Source organism: Hyposmocoma kahamanoa, unplaced genomic scaffold (assembly GCF_003589595.1).
Source record: "Hyposmocoma kahamanoa isolate Upper Pololo Valley unplaced genomic scaffold, ASM358959v1 95, whole genome shotgun sequence".
NCBI lineage: Eukaryota > Metazoa > Arthropoda > Insecta > Lepidoptera > Cosmopterigidae > Hyposmocoma > Hyposmocoma kahamanoa.
In genome coordinates, this window is record NW_020654972.1 from 1,404,734 (window position 1) to 1,417,496 (window position 12,763).

The window sequence follows — 12,763 nt, forward strand, 5'->3', positions numbered from 1 at the left end:
CATGTAGGCGTAAGCAACTTGTAACTACGCTCGTCGGCACGCACACAAATATACAAATAATGATGCCATGGAATAACATTTCCCTCAAAAGTGGGGAAATTGTATCTTGCTTAACTCATCATTAAGTTAAAGGTGCCTACAGATTTGCCCGACATTGTCGATCAGGTGCCTACAGATATGCTCGGTTTTGTCGATGAAAAACGAATATAGCACTTATTTGTAAATCCAAGATGGCGGACACGATTTTTCAAAATATGCTATATGGGTATCCTTTTCGAGGTATTTGGGGATGCTCATTACGAATATGGCACTCATTTCTAAATCCAAGATGGCGGACACGAGTTTTGAAATAAATGCAATATGAGTATCATTTTCGAGGTACTTGGGGGTGCTCATGACGAATATGGCACTCATTTTTACATCCAAGATGGCGGGCACGATTTTTCAAAAAAATGCAATATGGGTATCATTTTCGAGGTACTTGGGGGTGCTCATTACGAATATGGCACTCATTTGTAAATACAAGATGGCGGGCACGATTTTTTCAAAAAAAATGCTATGTGGGTATCATTTTCGAGGTATTTGGGGATGCTCAATGTGAATATGGCACTATTTGTAAATCCAAGATGGCGGGCACGATTTTTCAAATAATGGCAAGTTGGGTATCGTTTTCGAGGTATTTGGGGGTGCTCATTACGAATATTGCTTTTGTTTGAACTGTCGTGTTTGCCATCTTGGATTTAGAAATGAGTCCCATATTTGTATTGAACATTCCCAAACATCTCGAAAACGATACCCAACTTGCCATTATTCGAAAAATCGCGCCCGCCATCTTGGATTTAGAAATAAGTGCCATATTCGAAACCTAAAACCGAAAATGCCATAAGCAAACATTAAAGAAAATAACTGTTAAAATAGATTAAAAAATCGCTTAAGAATGCTCCCCTTTTAAGAAAATAAAATATTTTAATATAAAATATTTCGCTTGAGTTACGAAAAGAAAGACATATAATAAGCTATCAAAGTTGTACTGGTGGTGCCAACACTATAGTAGAAACAAATATATACTGTAAATTTGTTGCAATATGTGCTCCAATTCAAATAAAATTAATATAAATAATTATTCAATAAAGCATGAACGCAGAGCCGTTAAAAGTATTATAAAATAATTAAGTGTCCCAATCACTTACAGGAGTTAACGAAAACATTTAATGTTTATTCGAGCAAATATTAGTTCAAAATGCGCAAATAAATCGAAATTACAGGCACCACTAAAATTTACGTAATATAATTATTTTGATACAGAATAGCAAAATGGGGAGAAAAAAAATTCGTTACTTTGCAACACTTTCGTATCTTGTTGCCGCGAAATTATTTTTCTGTTTTAGTGAATATTTACATAAAAATATGAGTTGAAACGCATTACTTACTTGTGGAATGCGATGTTAGTGTCTATTTTGTTTGTCTGTTGTATTTTCACACCCATTTACCGCACATTTCGTCATTTTTAGCAAAAAATTTTGGAGCTGTTCGCGGTGCAATATGACCTTGAGCACTAACAGCCCGCGCGCTCCTGGGACGCGTTTGGAACCCTCTAACTTGCCTCACTTAGCGTGTGCGGGCTAGGTTTCTATGCGTTATTATTCTAAGTTTTAAAGTTAAATTGTCAATAAACAAAAAATATATGGCGCTGCGTTTCTTAAAGTTTATCTACTAACCAATAGATAGATAGATAGATAGGCAGATTAATTATAATATTTATTAAATAATTTTATTATCAAACAAACAGAAACAAAACATTTACAATAACTTCACAAAGTATAACATAAAAGCACATGAAGTCTAAGCAATAGATACCCAGAACGCACAATTAAGTTTTTTTTTTGACACACTAAACAATAAGGTTGGTTTTTTCATAGATGTTGTCTACATGTTTTTCGCTATCGTTTACTGAAAAAACTACTAAAATTTTTTATGTATTTGAATTGGCAATGCCGTTTCGTGTGAGATTTTTTTTTAATAAAGACTTTTGACTTGTATACAAGACCTTTCAGCCCCAGGCAATTTCATTTAGTTTTCGTGATTCTCATTAAATATTTTCTTTTGTACTTAAAATGTACACGCCAGCACATCAAGCTACACATTGACGTATCTTGTCTTGTTCCGTTGCACTGGAGGCGATTTTCGAACAAAAATGTCTGTCTGTCTGTGTGCCATTGTCCATAATATGTTGTAGAATGGGAAAAAGAACATGGGTTTTTTAAATAATCTTTTAAGCGGCGGGCAGGGAGTCATTATTCAGTGACACTCAAAACATACTATTACAAGAATTAGTTTGTGAAAAAACTATAACTGTAAAACCCCGCCATGTTTTTAAAATAGAAATGCCATTACTTTCTCGGTCAAAAAGCAGCAAATGGAACGCGCCCTACTAGTGTTAAGTCGTGGAAAAATTCCCATTTTGAAATAAAATATTTTTTTTTCAGAAACGTAAATACTTTTCCGGACATACATTTGACGGTGACACCTGTTAAAAATTGAAGTCACAGAATGAATCAAGCCAAATGTTATCCAATCATTTCAAAACTTTTTTTTCTTTAACTTTCTTCTAGCTATACAATTTTATCTATAAAACTTCAAAATAATATATATTTCTCAACGAAGAACATACCATGAGCCTTCGAATTGTACCTTTCCACATTATTTTTAAATTTTTCCAATTTCGGAGAAATTTTTCAGGAAAACTTTCCATTATTTGAAATTTTTCGGAAAATTATCCCAACAATACGCCTAATCATATTTTGCAGAAAAATGTATATTTTTCGTTTATTTTCATCAAGTGCGACGTTGACACCTGTCAAAAATTGAAAAACGATGGAGCCAACAACAAGTGACGGTGGTGTGGTTGTTGGAAGGTTTTTTCGCGGTTGTGAAGTCATTTTTATATCTCGTTTTTATTTGTGGCTTTTAGCTATTTAAGTTGATTTTGTAATTCACACTAAATTAAAATTCAAAAGATATTTCTAAACGTACAACGAAATTATGAGCTGACATTTATGTTTAAAAAACTTATTTTTTCCATCTGAGTCATTGACTTACAAATAAATGGACGACGGGTCTAATACAAAAACCACGAAAAAAATGTCCCAAGTCAACCTATTCGAAATTTAAATTGTTATGTCATCGCAGTATCGCGCTGTCCGTAGAACAAATGAAGACTAAAGCGGAGTGTCGCGCTCTGTATACGATTTTAGCGCCTTACAAGTGCGGACACTTTTTAGCGCGGACCCGACGTCCATATAATTGTAAGTCAATGATCTGAGTATAAAACGTGTAAATGATTAGTTTCGTTTGTGTCCTTACTGCCAAAACCGATAAATTAAAAAAAAAAAACTACAGACGAACTGGAACACGCAAAGAACGTTGAATTTTGAAATAATCTTATCTTATTACACTTGGAAAATTTTCCAAATTATTTGGTTTATTTCCGTACCGTAGTTTGTGTTGTGACAATGGGAGAACAGGAAGATCAAATAGACGATATGAGTAATTCTGAGATGATGTTCGACAATCTCACAATCTTGAAGGAATTTAGCAACATCGTCGATCTCGTGAGGTAGATTTTCTAAAATTTGTTTGTTCGGTAATTTCTGAAATTCATGTACAGTAAATGGATGAATTCTTGATATTTACCTTCAGAAACGAAGATTTTCTCGAAATGGTTCCAAAGGCAAAGTTAAAACGAGTAAAATGGATGCCAATGTTCAACTGTTTGAAGCGGGTAATTTTGGACGAAATGATACAAGAGATAAGTGATATGTGGAAATATGAAAACATGCCGCAAAAACTGGAAATGTTGGAAAAACAAAAAGAGAAATTTAATGATGTAAACACAGAAAATAAATTGTGGTAAGAACCATTTACTGCTGATTATATTATTCAAATAAATCTGTTTGAGGGCACTGTAGTACTTTACAAAAAGGTTTTCTCTACCTCTCAGCTCATCACAATTCTGTTGTGTTTTTGACTGTGTTTCAACACACTAATGGCAAATAGGAATAGATTCCCGGTTGTAATACCTACATCGACTTGTACTTTTAGCCTGTTTTTATTATATTGACCAAATGTTTTGACCTTCTGTGACCAAGTTTATTATTTATGTTACACAATTTTTTGTACTGTTGTTACTAGCAGCAACAGGAAATTTTGGTTTAATTTTATCACTACGTCATCTCGTTTCAGAGGCTAAGACACATTTTGGGTCTGTGAACCAGTTGAAGTAGTAGTATTTGTCACTACACAAAGTGGTGCCCTATGGAGATTACTATACAATTTTTACTGATGGTTCTAAAGGCACAAATGGTGTGGGAGCAGCCTTTTTTAATCAACAACGAAATGTATCTCTTAAACTAAGATTATGTCAGGAGTCCTGTATAATGAGAGCAGAGTTAACTGCAATAGTAAAAGCTCAATCCTTTGTTAACTCTGTAGATACTAGTAAAGTCGTTATTCTTACGGATTCTAAAAGTGCACTACAACATTTAGTCCGATGTGTTTTGGAATTTTGCGAATTGCGATTACTAGTTAATTTACTGTCCAAGAATATATGTATAACGCTGCAATGGTTTCCATCACACATCGGACTAGTAGGCAATGAAATAGTAGATAAATTAGCAAGAGAAGCTATTACAGAATCCATGGTACCATCATGTAAACCTCTTGCTGCAGAAATCATCCCATTTGTAAGAGAGCTAAATATGAATATGTGGAGTAAGATCTATGGTGAGATTTCTACGGTGAAAGGGTTTTGGTACAACACCGTTCAAGTGCATCCACTGCGAAAGCTCTGGTTTGTGGACAGCGCACTTTCTAGAAATGCATTGGTCTTGGCTTTTAGACTACATACTGGTCACTTCCCTTAAATAAGTTCTACCATCTTATAATAAGGGCAGAATCACCACTATGTAAATTTTGTAACAAATTTGAAGATATGCTACATTTAATGGAATGTGGCTATTATGTGGATCTGAGAAGCCAATTTCAATTAGGGGATATTTGGCAGGTTGGGGAGTTAAATGTCATGTTGGGCCAACCGTAGATGAAGAGGGCTAAAACTCTATACTCATATGTGAGGTCTTGTCTCACACAATGAGGCGACACAATATAGCAGAATAATATATAATCCACAGGGATTGACATCACAAAGCCGACATTGACAACCAAGTGTTACAGGCCTTATTAAAAACAAGATTATAAAAAAAAGTGGTGCCGACTTGGAATATTCTGCATAGCCTTTGGTAAAGTATTTTTTTGTATTACAGGAGGCCTCAGTTAGATGACGTAAAGGCTCAGCTCAGAGCCCACAATGTGGCAGATTTACAAAGGCAAAAGATTCTACTTGAAAGTCTTGCAAAGGAACATGAAGCAAGACTTAACAGACTAAAGAAAACTCTCACTGCCAAGCGGGGCTACCTTAAAGCTTTACAAATGGATGTTCAGAAATATCAAAAGAAAAATGAAGAATTTGTTTTACAAATTCATGCAAAAATTGAGAATCATAAAAATTTAACCAATGCTTTTATACCCACAAAATTAGATATTGAGAGTGTCAAATGGATTGATGCAGATTTGGAGATAATGAATAAGTAAATGTGAATGAATTATTTGAATAAATTTATATTTCAGAAAATTGTACACACCTGAGAAAATACAATCAAATTAATTTAAACTCAAAGACTCGATTCTGTTAATTACTAAGTGTAGATGAAAATAGAGAATTAACATTTTTAAGTGTAGATAAGTGACACTGACAGTTAAATACAAATCTAATCTTGCATATTAGTTACCATCTAATGTCTATAATAATAACAAAAGATTAGAAAATCGTCGAAATTTCATAGCAAGACGAAGAATAACAGCGAAAAAATTTACGTAAAGTTCATTTGTCACAAGCAAGATGTGAAAAAAAACTTACATATTGTTCATCAGTTGAAATTGTCACAAAAATAATTAAAAACATACATACTACAATGCTTTTAATTGTAAAACCTACACAAAGAAACGAAAATAAACCTCTTAGTTTAAATAGTAATAATATTTATTATTGGAAAATTATTTGACATGTTAACATAGCTATAAAATAAAATTGTACAATGGAAAACCTGCATAATATAATTTTATATTTAATAATAATTGCAATTGCACTATTGCTGCATGGACTACACTGCTTCTAACGTCATTTAAAATGATGACATCCATTAATGGACTTACTAATTTTAAATCGTGAAGAGAAAGCCTCAATAGGAGATCATGCCAATCTTCAACAATTTCGAAATATCTAGACACATAGGGTGTTTTAATACTGAGTGCGAAATAACATCAATTTCACTGGGATATCACTCCCTAAAATAAAAGTTTACACTTGCAATGGTGTATTACAATGAAATGAAAGTACACTAACAATAGTACAGATTACATGAAGGAGATATAGGTGAAATTATCTTAGGCCAACTTCACAAAAAATTTGACAAAATAAATAATACTTACCTCATTTTAATACAATAGAATGTGGTGGACGATTATAATTCAGTTTACGAAAGCGATCTTGACAGACTAATTCAACTTAAAATTTTCTTCTAACCAATTTACCGTCACTTATACCAACCTATACATACTTTACATTTATAGGCACATTAGTTACAGAATAAACAAAGCGAATGTGCTTTCGATCCACTACAACTTAATAAATAGTAATATGAAAATGTAACGACGCTTTGTGTCCAATGCCCGCATCTTTAAGATAGCTTGCCACCTCTTGAACTCTTCGAGTAAAAAAAACAATTTGACTACAACATCAACAGGTCACCATTAACATAACGGGGTACACTCCGATCTAAGGCTGCGCTATAACAGGGATCGAAAAAGCAATAGTCACGAGCCATCGCCGAATATAACGTGTCTTCTTATCTTCATGTCCACTATCTGTAGAACTAAATTCATAAATTAATATCACTCACATTAATAATAATAATAATAACCAAGAAGGCACAAGCAATTGATAAACAATTTTTAATCATTCATGACAGATATTCGGCTCTGCCTGATGACTTCTCTAAACGTAATTATAATACAATCAATATATAATTATTCATTTGTAGCATTCCTCTCACTGTGCAGCACACTGGATCCCAAACGTCAGTTATTTTTTTTTAGGTGGTGACCGTTGCGGTGTAGCAGGTCTCCCACTATTTATGCCGTTGTACTGATATTTAGCTTTTTTTTCTGACGGTTTTAGTATCTGTAATAAATAAATTAATCACTGTTTATGTTGCTGTACATTTAGCTTTTTTTCAGACGGTTTTAGTATCTGTAAATAAAATTAGTAATGTTATCCTCCAATAAAAAAAACAAAACAAAGAAATAAGAAAAGGATGACTGGTTCTTGCGTGTATGGGAAAATATTACCTGATGGAGATGAGGTGGATGATTAGTGATTGTTAAAAATGTTGGATGAAGTAAGCAAGAAGTATAAAGCAACTATCTACAATGAGGAGAAGAGTGACTTTTATTTTAGGTTGCCGAAAAGTAAATAATACAAAAAGCTTATTGCAATTTTAATACCCAAACCACAAAACACAAAAAAAAACTTCTCGCTCTGCAATCTGACGCAAGAAACAGTGACCCCATATGGAGCATATGTTACCTGGAAAGAACACATGAGTGTCTCGTCCACAGACATCATTCCTCCAGCATTATCGAACTCGCCGCAATAATTTGGCGCAGAGAAAAGTGTTACAAGCTGCCTCTTAGCAAAAAACTCGTATCCATCTTCTACCACCTATAATAACAAAGTAAAGTAACACAAATGAAGTATAATTATGACAAAAATAAATAAACCGCAATAAACCGTAAATTACCTGATGAGCTCGGCAAATCAAGTCCAAGTCATGTCTATTGAGGAATTTGCTGACAACATCTGGGCCAAATGTAAATGATACGCCACGATCATTCTCTCCCCAACCCTGAACATCTTTGTCTGGATCCGACCACAACAGATCACAGAGCAGACCTGTAATGAGTTCATAAGTTGTTGTGTTATCATTTCTTATTGGATTTTATATAACATGTTCCTAATAATTGCACTGTAGTGATATATTGGAAAAACATCGTGGGTAGTAAATGTTGTCGGTGATAATAGTATATGGCCATGACTCATACCAATCAAAGTTAGTACACACGTGATTAAATAGATGATTCAGTTACAGTGATTTTTTCAATATCTACCTGTGTCAGGGACGTCAGTGGGTCGCATTATCCGTCGGATTTGCTCCATGCCTTGCAAATCTGGCGAGAGACCTCCATGGCAGCAGAAAATCTTTTCATCAATGATAGCCGCAATTGGCAGGCAATTGAAGCAATCCGTAAAAGTCTTCCACAGCTTTATATTGTATCGGCGTTTGCACTCGTCGTAAAAACCTGTGTACAGCAATTCAATTAAAGGGAAGCCTTAAAAGATTGCCACTAATTAGAAGATATAAATACAATAGCTTCGCCAATTTGTCTTTATTAGTAGGTAAGGCCAAGTTCATTGTTTAAATAGGCAGAATATATTGCAGAGGTAGTCATTTACAATTTGCTGACATCAGTTTCATTAATCAATGTGAGTCAGTCGTAAAAAAATTGTAAATAATACTCATTGTTTATTGATTACTGATATGAACATAGAAATTTGCAATGTTAATTCGATTTTGAATATTAAGAGCACATTTTGACATAACATTCAAGTATACTTACCATAAATACGATTTATGCTAGCGCATTCATGATTTCCTCGGAGAAGAAAGAAGTTTTCAGGATACTTGATTTTGTAAGCAAGCAAAAGGCATATGGTCTCCAGGGATTGCTTCCCACGGTCTACATAGTCTCCAAGGAATAAATAATTAGCTTCAGGCGGGAACCCGCCGTATTCGAAGAGGCGCAGTAAATCGGTGTACTGACCATGTATATCACCTGAAATTGTAATTGGTTTATAATGATATGTCTTTTAAAATATTTGAGCTGGAGACAAAAGTGTATTGGTTGGGTTGGTAACAGTAATTGAATGAATGCCCAAGTTGTTTACTACTCAAGTTAACACACTTGTCATGTCCTTGTAACTCATAGCTACGTTTATATATTATGTATGCTCACATCTTAAAATACCAATTGAATTTTGGCTTCATTCCTATGAGCATTTTCAAGATAATGTAACATATTATTCAGTAAGTTTGTAATTAGTTGTTATTTCCTCTATTTATCACTCAAATAGCAAACAGCTCCATATTGAATATCCTACATATTTCTACAATAAGAACATATAGAAATAAAATAACAATTAACAGAAACAAGTAACATATGTTGAAATATTACAGAATATCAGTGAAGAGTTATCCATTCATATCTTTCTGCTGTACTGTCTATCTGATAACACAGATTTTCAGTTGCCATCAAAAACAGGTCAAATATTATAACATGCCAAATTGCTGTTAGATGTCATAACAATTTAAATGATATCTAATGATCTGGTACATTTATTTTTCTTTTGAAACATGTTTCATGGAATGTTTCGAATTTTTCGGAATTCAAAATGGAATGTTATTTACCCAAACGTCGATATTAGTTTACCACGTTGTCTCGCCTTATTTGGTTATTTTGTTAGAGATATACATAATGTAAGCGAGCATGTTTTTGTACCTGTGTTGAAGTAATGAAGGTAACTTTTTTGCTCTATTATATTAATTTTTTTTATTTAAGCTGGATCAAACTCCTTCACCGTGGATAAAGCTGGAACTGGTTGTGAGCGCAGTTTGTAATTAGTAAATAGGTATCTTTTCTGCATTTTGGTCAATAAACTAACAAAAAAAGATGGAATGAAACTAAGCTTACCACAAATTTTGAGTGGCGCCTCCAATTCTAGTAGTATAGGCTGTTGCAGGAATATCTCTCTGGACTTGGTGCAGAGGCCGCGGACCTCCGCCTCCGTCATCTGAACTGTTTTGCCAGGCCTGCATCCTCGAACTGCACAAGAACAAACCAAGGTTTAATATGTCTTGGTCCCATTAGGTTTATGGTCTCTTTTCCAGGCATGCATAATTTTGTCCTTCATGCGTTTTTGAAAGGTGTGGGGTGTCATACTACACCAACAAACACGTACCGCGACCAGAAACCGCGCTTAGGCGCGTCTACTAGACTACACACGTCTTTAACGTTATGATTTTGTAGGTATCTGACTGACAATGATATTTCTATATTGAGGCAACCAAGCCAACAAAGTAGTCAAGTCTAAGTGAATATATATCTTATTAATTGAGGTAATTAAGCTATAATCAGTATGGTTGCACTGGTTTTATTATACATTTTCTTGATAATTATCTTGGATCTGAATAGGCAGCATATAGTTAACTAAACTTAAAGGAATTACAATAATGTGTGTGTGGATAATACCACCCTCTGAAATTGTGTTATTTTGAAATTTAAGTTAATATATTATTATTTTTTATTATATATTAGAGTTTGAGCTTACTTGTCAGCAAACACCAGTACCATGTGCATGCTAAACATTTGTATGGGCAGGGTTATCATCAGGAAACTGGGCTGAATAAATGTTTTGTATGGATGTATTACTGATGCTGTCTGACAAGACTTACCATGCTTACTAGGTGGTAGTATGTTGTATGTAGAAAAATATTGTTTTAGTCTGTCATGTTCAAAATTGTTGTATGTAGGAACCAGGTTACAAATATTTTCTTACAGAAAGAAATTATGACATTACAATTAATTATATCATGTAAAATGAACAATAAAAAAAACAAACAATAACTGTACATGCTAATGTATGTAAAAATAGCACAAATACATAGAGACACACACATAGAATGTAGCTTTTATAATATTAATTATAAATAATATTATTATACTGTGAGACAATCACACTAATACAGTATTATAAAGTTTAAACATTTTGTGAGAAAATTGTTGTATTAATTTCTTAGAGGTTGGGCCTTTTCTTGGAGGTAAGTCCTTCATGCTGGAATAAAGGTCCAAATGTTTGAATAATTGGTAATTGCACCCAATAATTTCAGTAAAAAAATACACAAAAATACAGGAAAAGAAGACAGGTACAGTCAACAGCATATCAATCTATACATTTTTGTTTGAATATCGCCTCCAGTCCAACAGAACAAGATCTGTAGCTTGGTGTGCTGCCGTCTGTACATTAAAGCCATTAAGGGTAGAAATTTGTCATTGCTTTGAAGTATTGGCTGCTCAGCCATGGGAAAATTCCTACACATATGGTTCAAAACATAACATTCTTTACTATAGTAAGAAAACATGGGATAGAATTTAAAAACATCATTATTAGTAATAATTATTTGGTATTGGGTAATCAAGGATGTCAAATGATTTTCCAAGACAGTCAATTTTGTAATGTGACAATGCTTTTCATGGAGTTGAAAAATGATGAGCAAAGTAAAATGAACAGTCTAGCTGAATACTTGAGCAAAAGTTTAGAGGAAACCATACATTCGCCAGAAAAGATGTCTTTCAATTTCCCTTTTCTCCTTGCTGTTTCCTGCTGCAGCCTGTACACTGATGCAACCCATCAAAAAGCAGCACAATAAAGTGAAATAAACATTTTTTTAAATTAAATAAAGTAATGCGAACAAAGCGTAACACTAAGCTCGCTGAGTACATCATGCCAATCTGACATCATTCTCGGTGTGCGAGAACATTGTTCGCCTGCCCGTTCTAACCACTACAGTGTATATATAACGAGAGTACTCTTCTACAAATCTCTCGCATACCGAGCATCAAAAGTAGAATCAGATAAGAATTGAGGATAATCGATTTATTTATGAGTTTGACGTTTCTATTTTATACCTACACAGACGAGTGATAATTACGCAACTAGAAACCTAATGAGCGTGAGATCATTTTTTACTATCATTCATCAAGGTTTCCTACACTATATTTGCACACAAATATAAGTAACAATTAAATCCTTACCTTCTAAAAGCCTGTGAATTAGACTGTCAACATTGAGTTCGTCAGCCATATTTACTACCCGAAATAATTTACGTCAAAAACTTCATGGATCTTGACCACACTTAGCTCCAAGCTTGTTTTTGGTGTTCTCGTTAAGTTTCTTGATTGATGAGCGACGAAAGAAACCAACTATTGCTGAACTTCACACACAAAACCACACACACAATAATATTGAAAGTGACGCTTTTTGATGATGAGCCGAGTTGATTTGACGAGTTTTTCTCCTCTTTGCGACCAACAAGCAAGCAAAGCACGGACAGTAAAGTACGCACAGCGAAAATTCTATCTTCTATCTAGCTTGTGCACATATAATGCGTATCGTGTTATCCTGCTGTCTAACACATTTCTATTAGCACTTTATTACGAATAGAACACACTTTACCAAACACGACTGACTTGATCAACGGCGAACTGCTATTCGTCAGAGCATAGACAAATATTTGTTTCTCTTTCGTCAGTATATACTTCATTCATTGTTGCTCAACACGAACCATAAACAAATCCCATAAACAAGGATTTTTTTTCTTAATTCCTGGTTCGAGCAAAATGTCGCTGAATTTGATTGTCAAGCTATTTTCTCATCGTAATGTGGCGTTCTGGCGCATAGTATGTATGAAACACAGAGGTTTGGCGTGTGCGTTCTATTTTATTTTAGACAAGACTTGACGGCTATTTGAAA

General features: G+C 34.1%; 2 protein-coding genes across 3 annotated transcripts; one reads left to right on the plus strand and one right to left on the minus strand.

Annotated features, from left to right (window-relative positions):
- Positions 1-3,465: 3,465 nt before the first annotated feature.
- On the plus strand, positions 3,466-6,044 carry LOC113238138. Its single transcript, XM_026474879.1, has 3 exons — positions 3,466-3,616; positions 3,700-3,909; positions 5,322-6,044. The coding sequence occupies exons 1-3, from the start codon at positions 3,513-3,515 to the stop codon at positions 5,647-5,649; spliced, it is 642 nt and encodes a 213-aa protein (XP_026330664.1). The 5' UTR covers positions 3,466-3,512; the 3' UTR covers positions 5,650-6,044.
- Positions 6,045-6,952: 908 nt separating this feature from the next.
- Positions 6,953-12,333, minus strand: LOC113238137 (serine/threonine-protein phosphatase PP1-beta catalytic subunit). 2 transcript variants are annotated; one of them, XM_026474877.1, is made up of 7 exons: positions 12,046-12,332; positions 9,925-10,056; positions 8,794-9,009; positions 8,284-8,475; positions 7,917-8,068; positions 7,703-7,837; positions 6,953-7,297 (listed from the first exon to the last, which is right to left on the minus strand). In XM_026474877.1, exons 1-7 carry the CDS (start codon positions 12,092-12,094, stop codon positions 7,199-7,201), a joined length of 975 nt encoding a protein of 324 aa, XP_026330662.1. In that variant the 5' UTR covers positions 12,095-12,332; the 3' UTR covers positions 6,953-7,198. The 2 variants fall into 2 exon arrangements, with proteins under 2 accessions (XP_026330662.1, XP_026330663.1); XM_026474878.1 differs by having other exon boundaries at positions 7,230-7,366; positions 12,046-12,333.
- Positions 12,334-12,763: the final 430 nt, after the last annotated feature.

Coding starts and splice junctions, on each gene's coding strand:
- LOC113238138 (XM_026474879.1), top strand. CDS start 3,513: ATGGGAGAACAGGAAGATCAAATAGACGATATGAGTAATTCTGAGATG. Junction 3,617..3,699: donor AACATCGTCGATCTCGTGAG/GTAGATTTTCTA, acceptor ATTTACCTTCAG/AAACGAAGATTTTCTCGAAA. Junction 3,910..5,321: donor AACACAGAAAATAAATTGTG/GTAAGAACCATT, acceptor TTTGTATTACAG/GAGGCCTCAGTTAGATGACG.
- LOC113238137 (XM_026474877.1), bottom strand. CDS start 12,094: ATGGCTGACGAACTCAATGTTGACAGTCTAATTCACAGGCTTTTAGAA. Junction 8,476..8,793: donor TAGCATAAATCGTATTTATG/GTAAGTATACTT, acceptor TGCTGTACACAG/GTTTTTACGACGAGTGCAAA. Junction 8,069..8,283: donor CACTGACGTCCCTGACACAG/GTAGATATTGAA, acceptor AACTCATTACAG/GTCTGCTCTGTGATCTGTTG.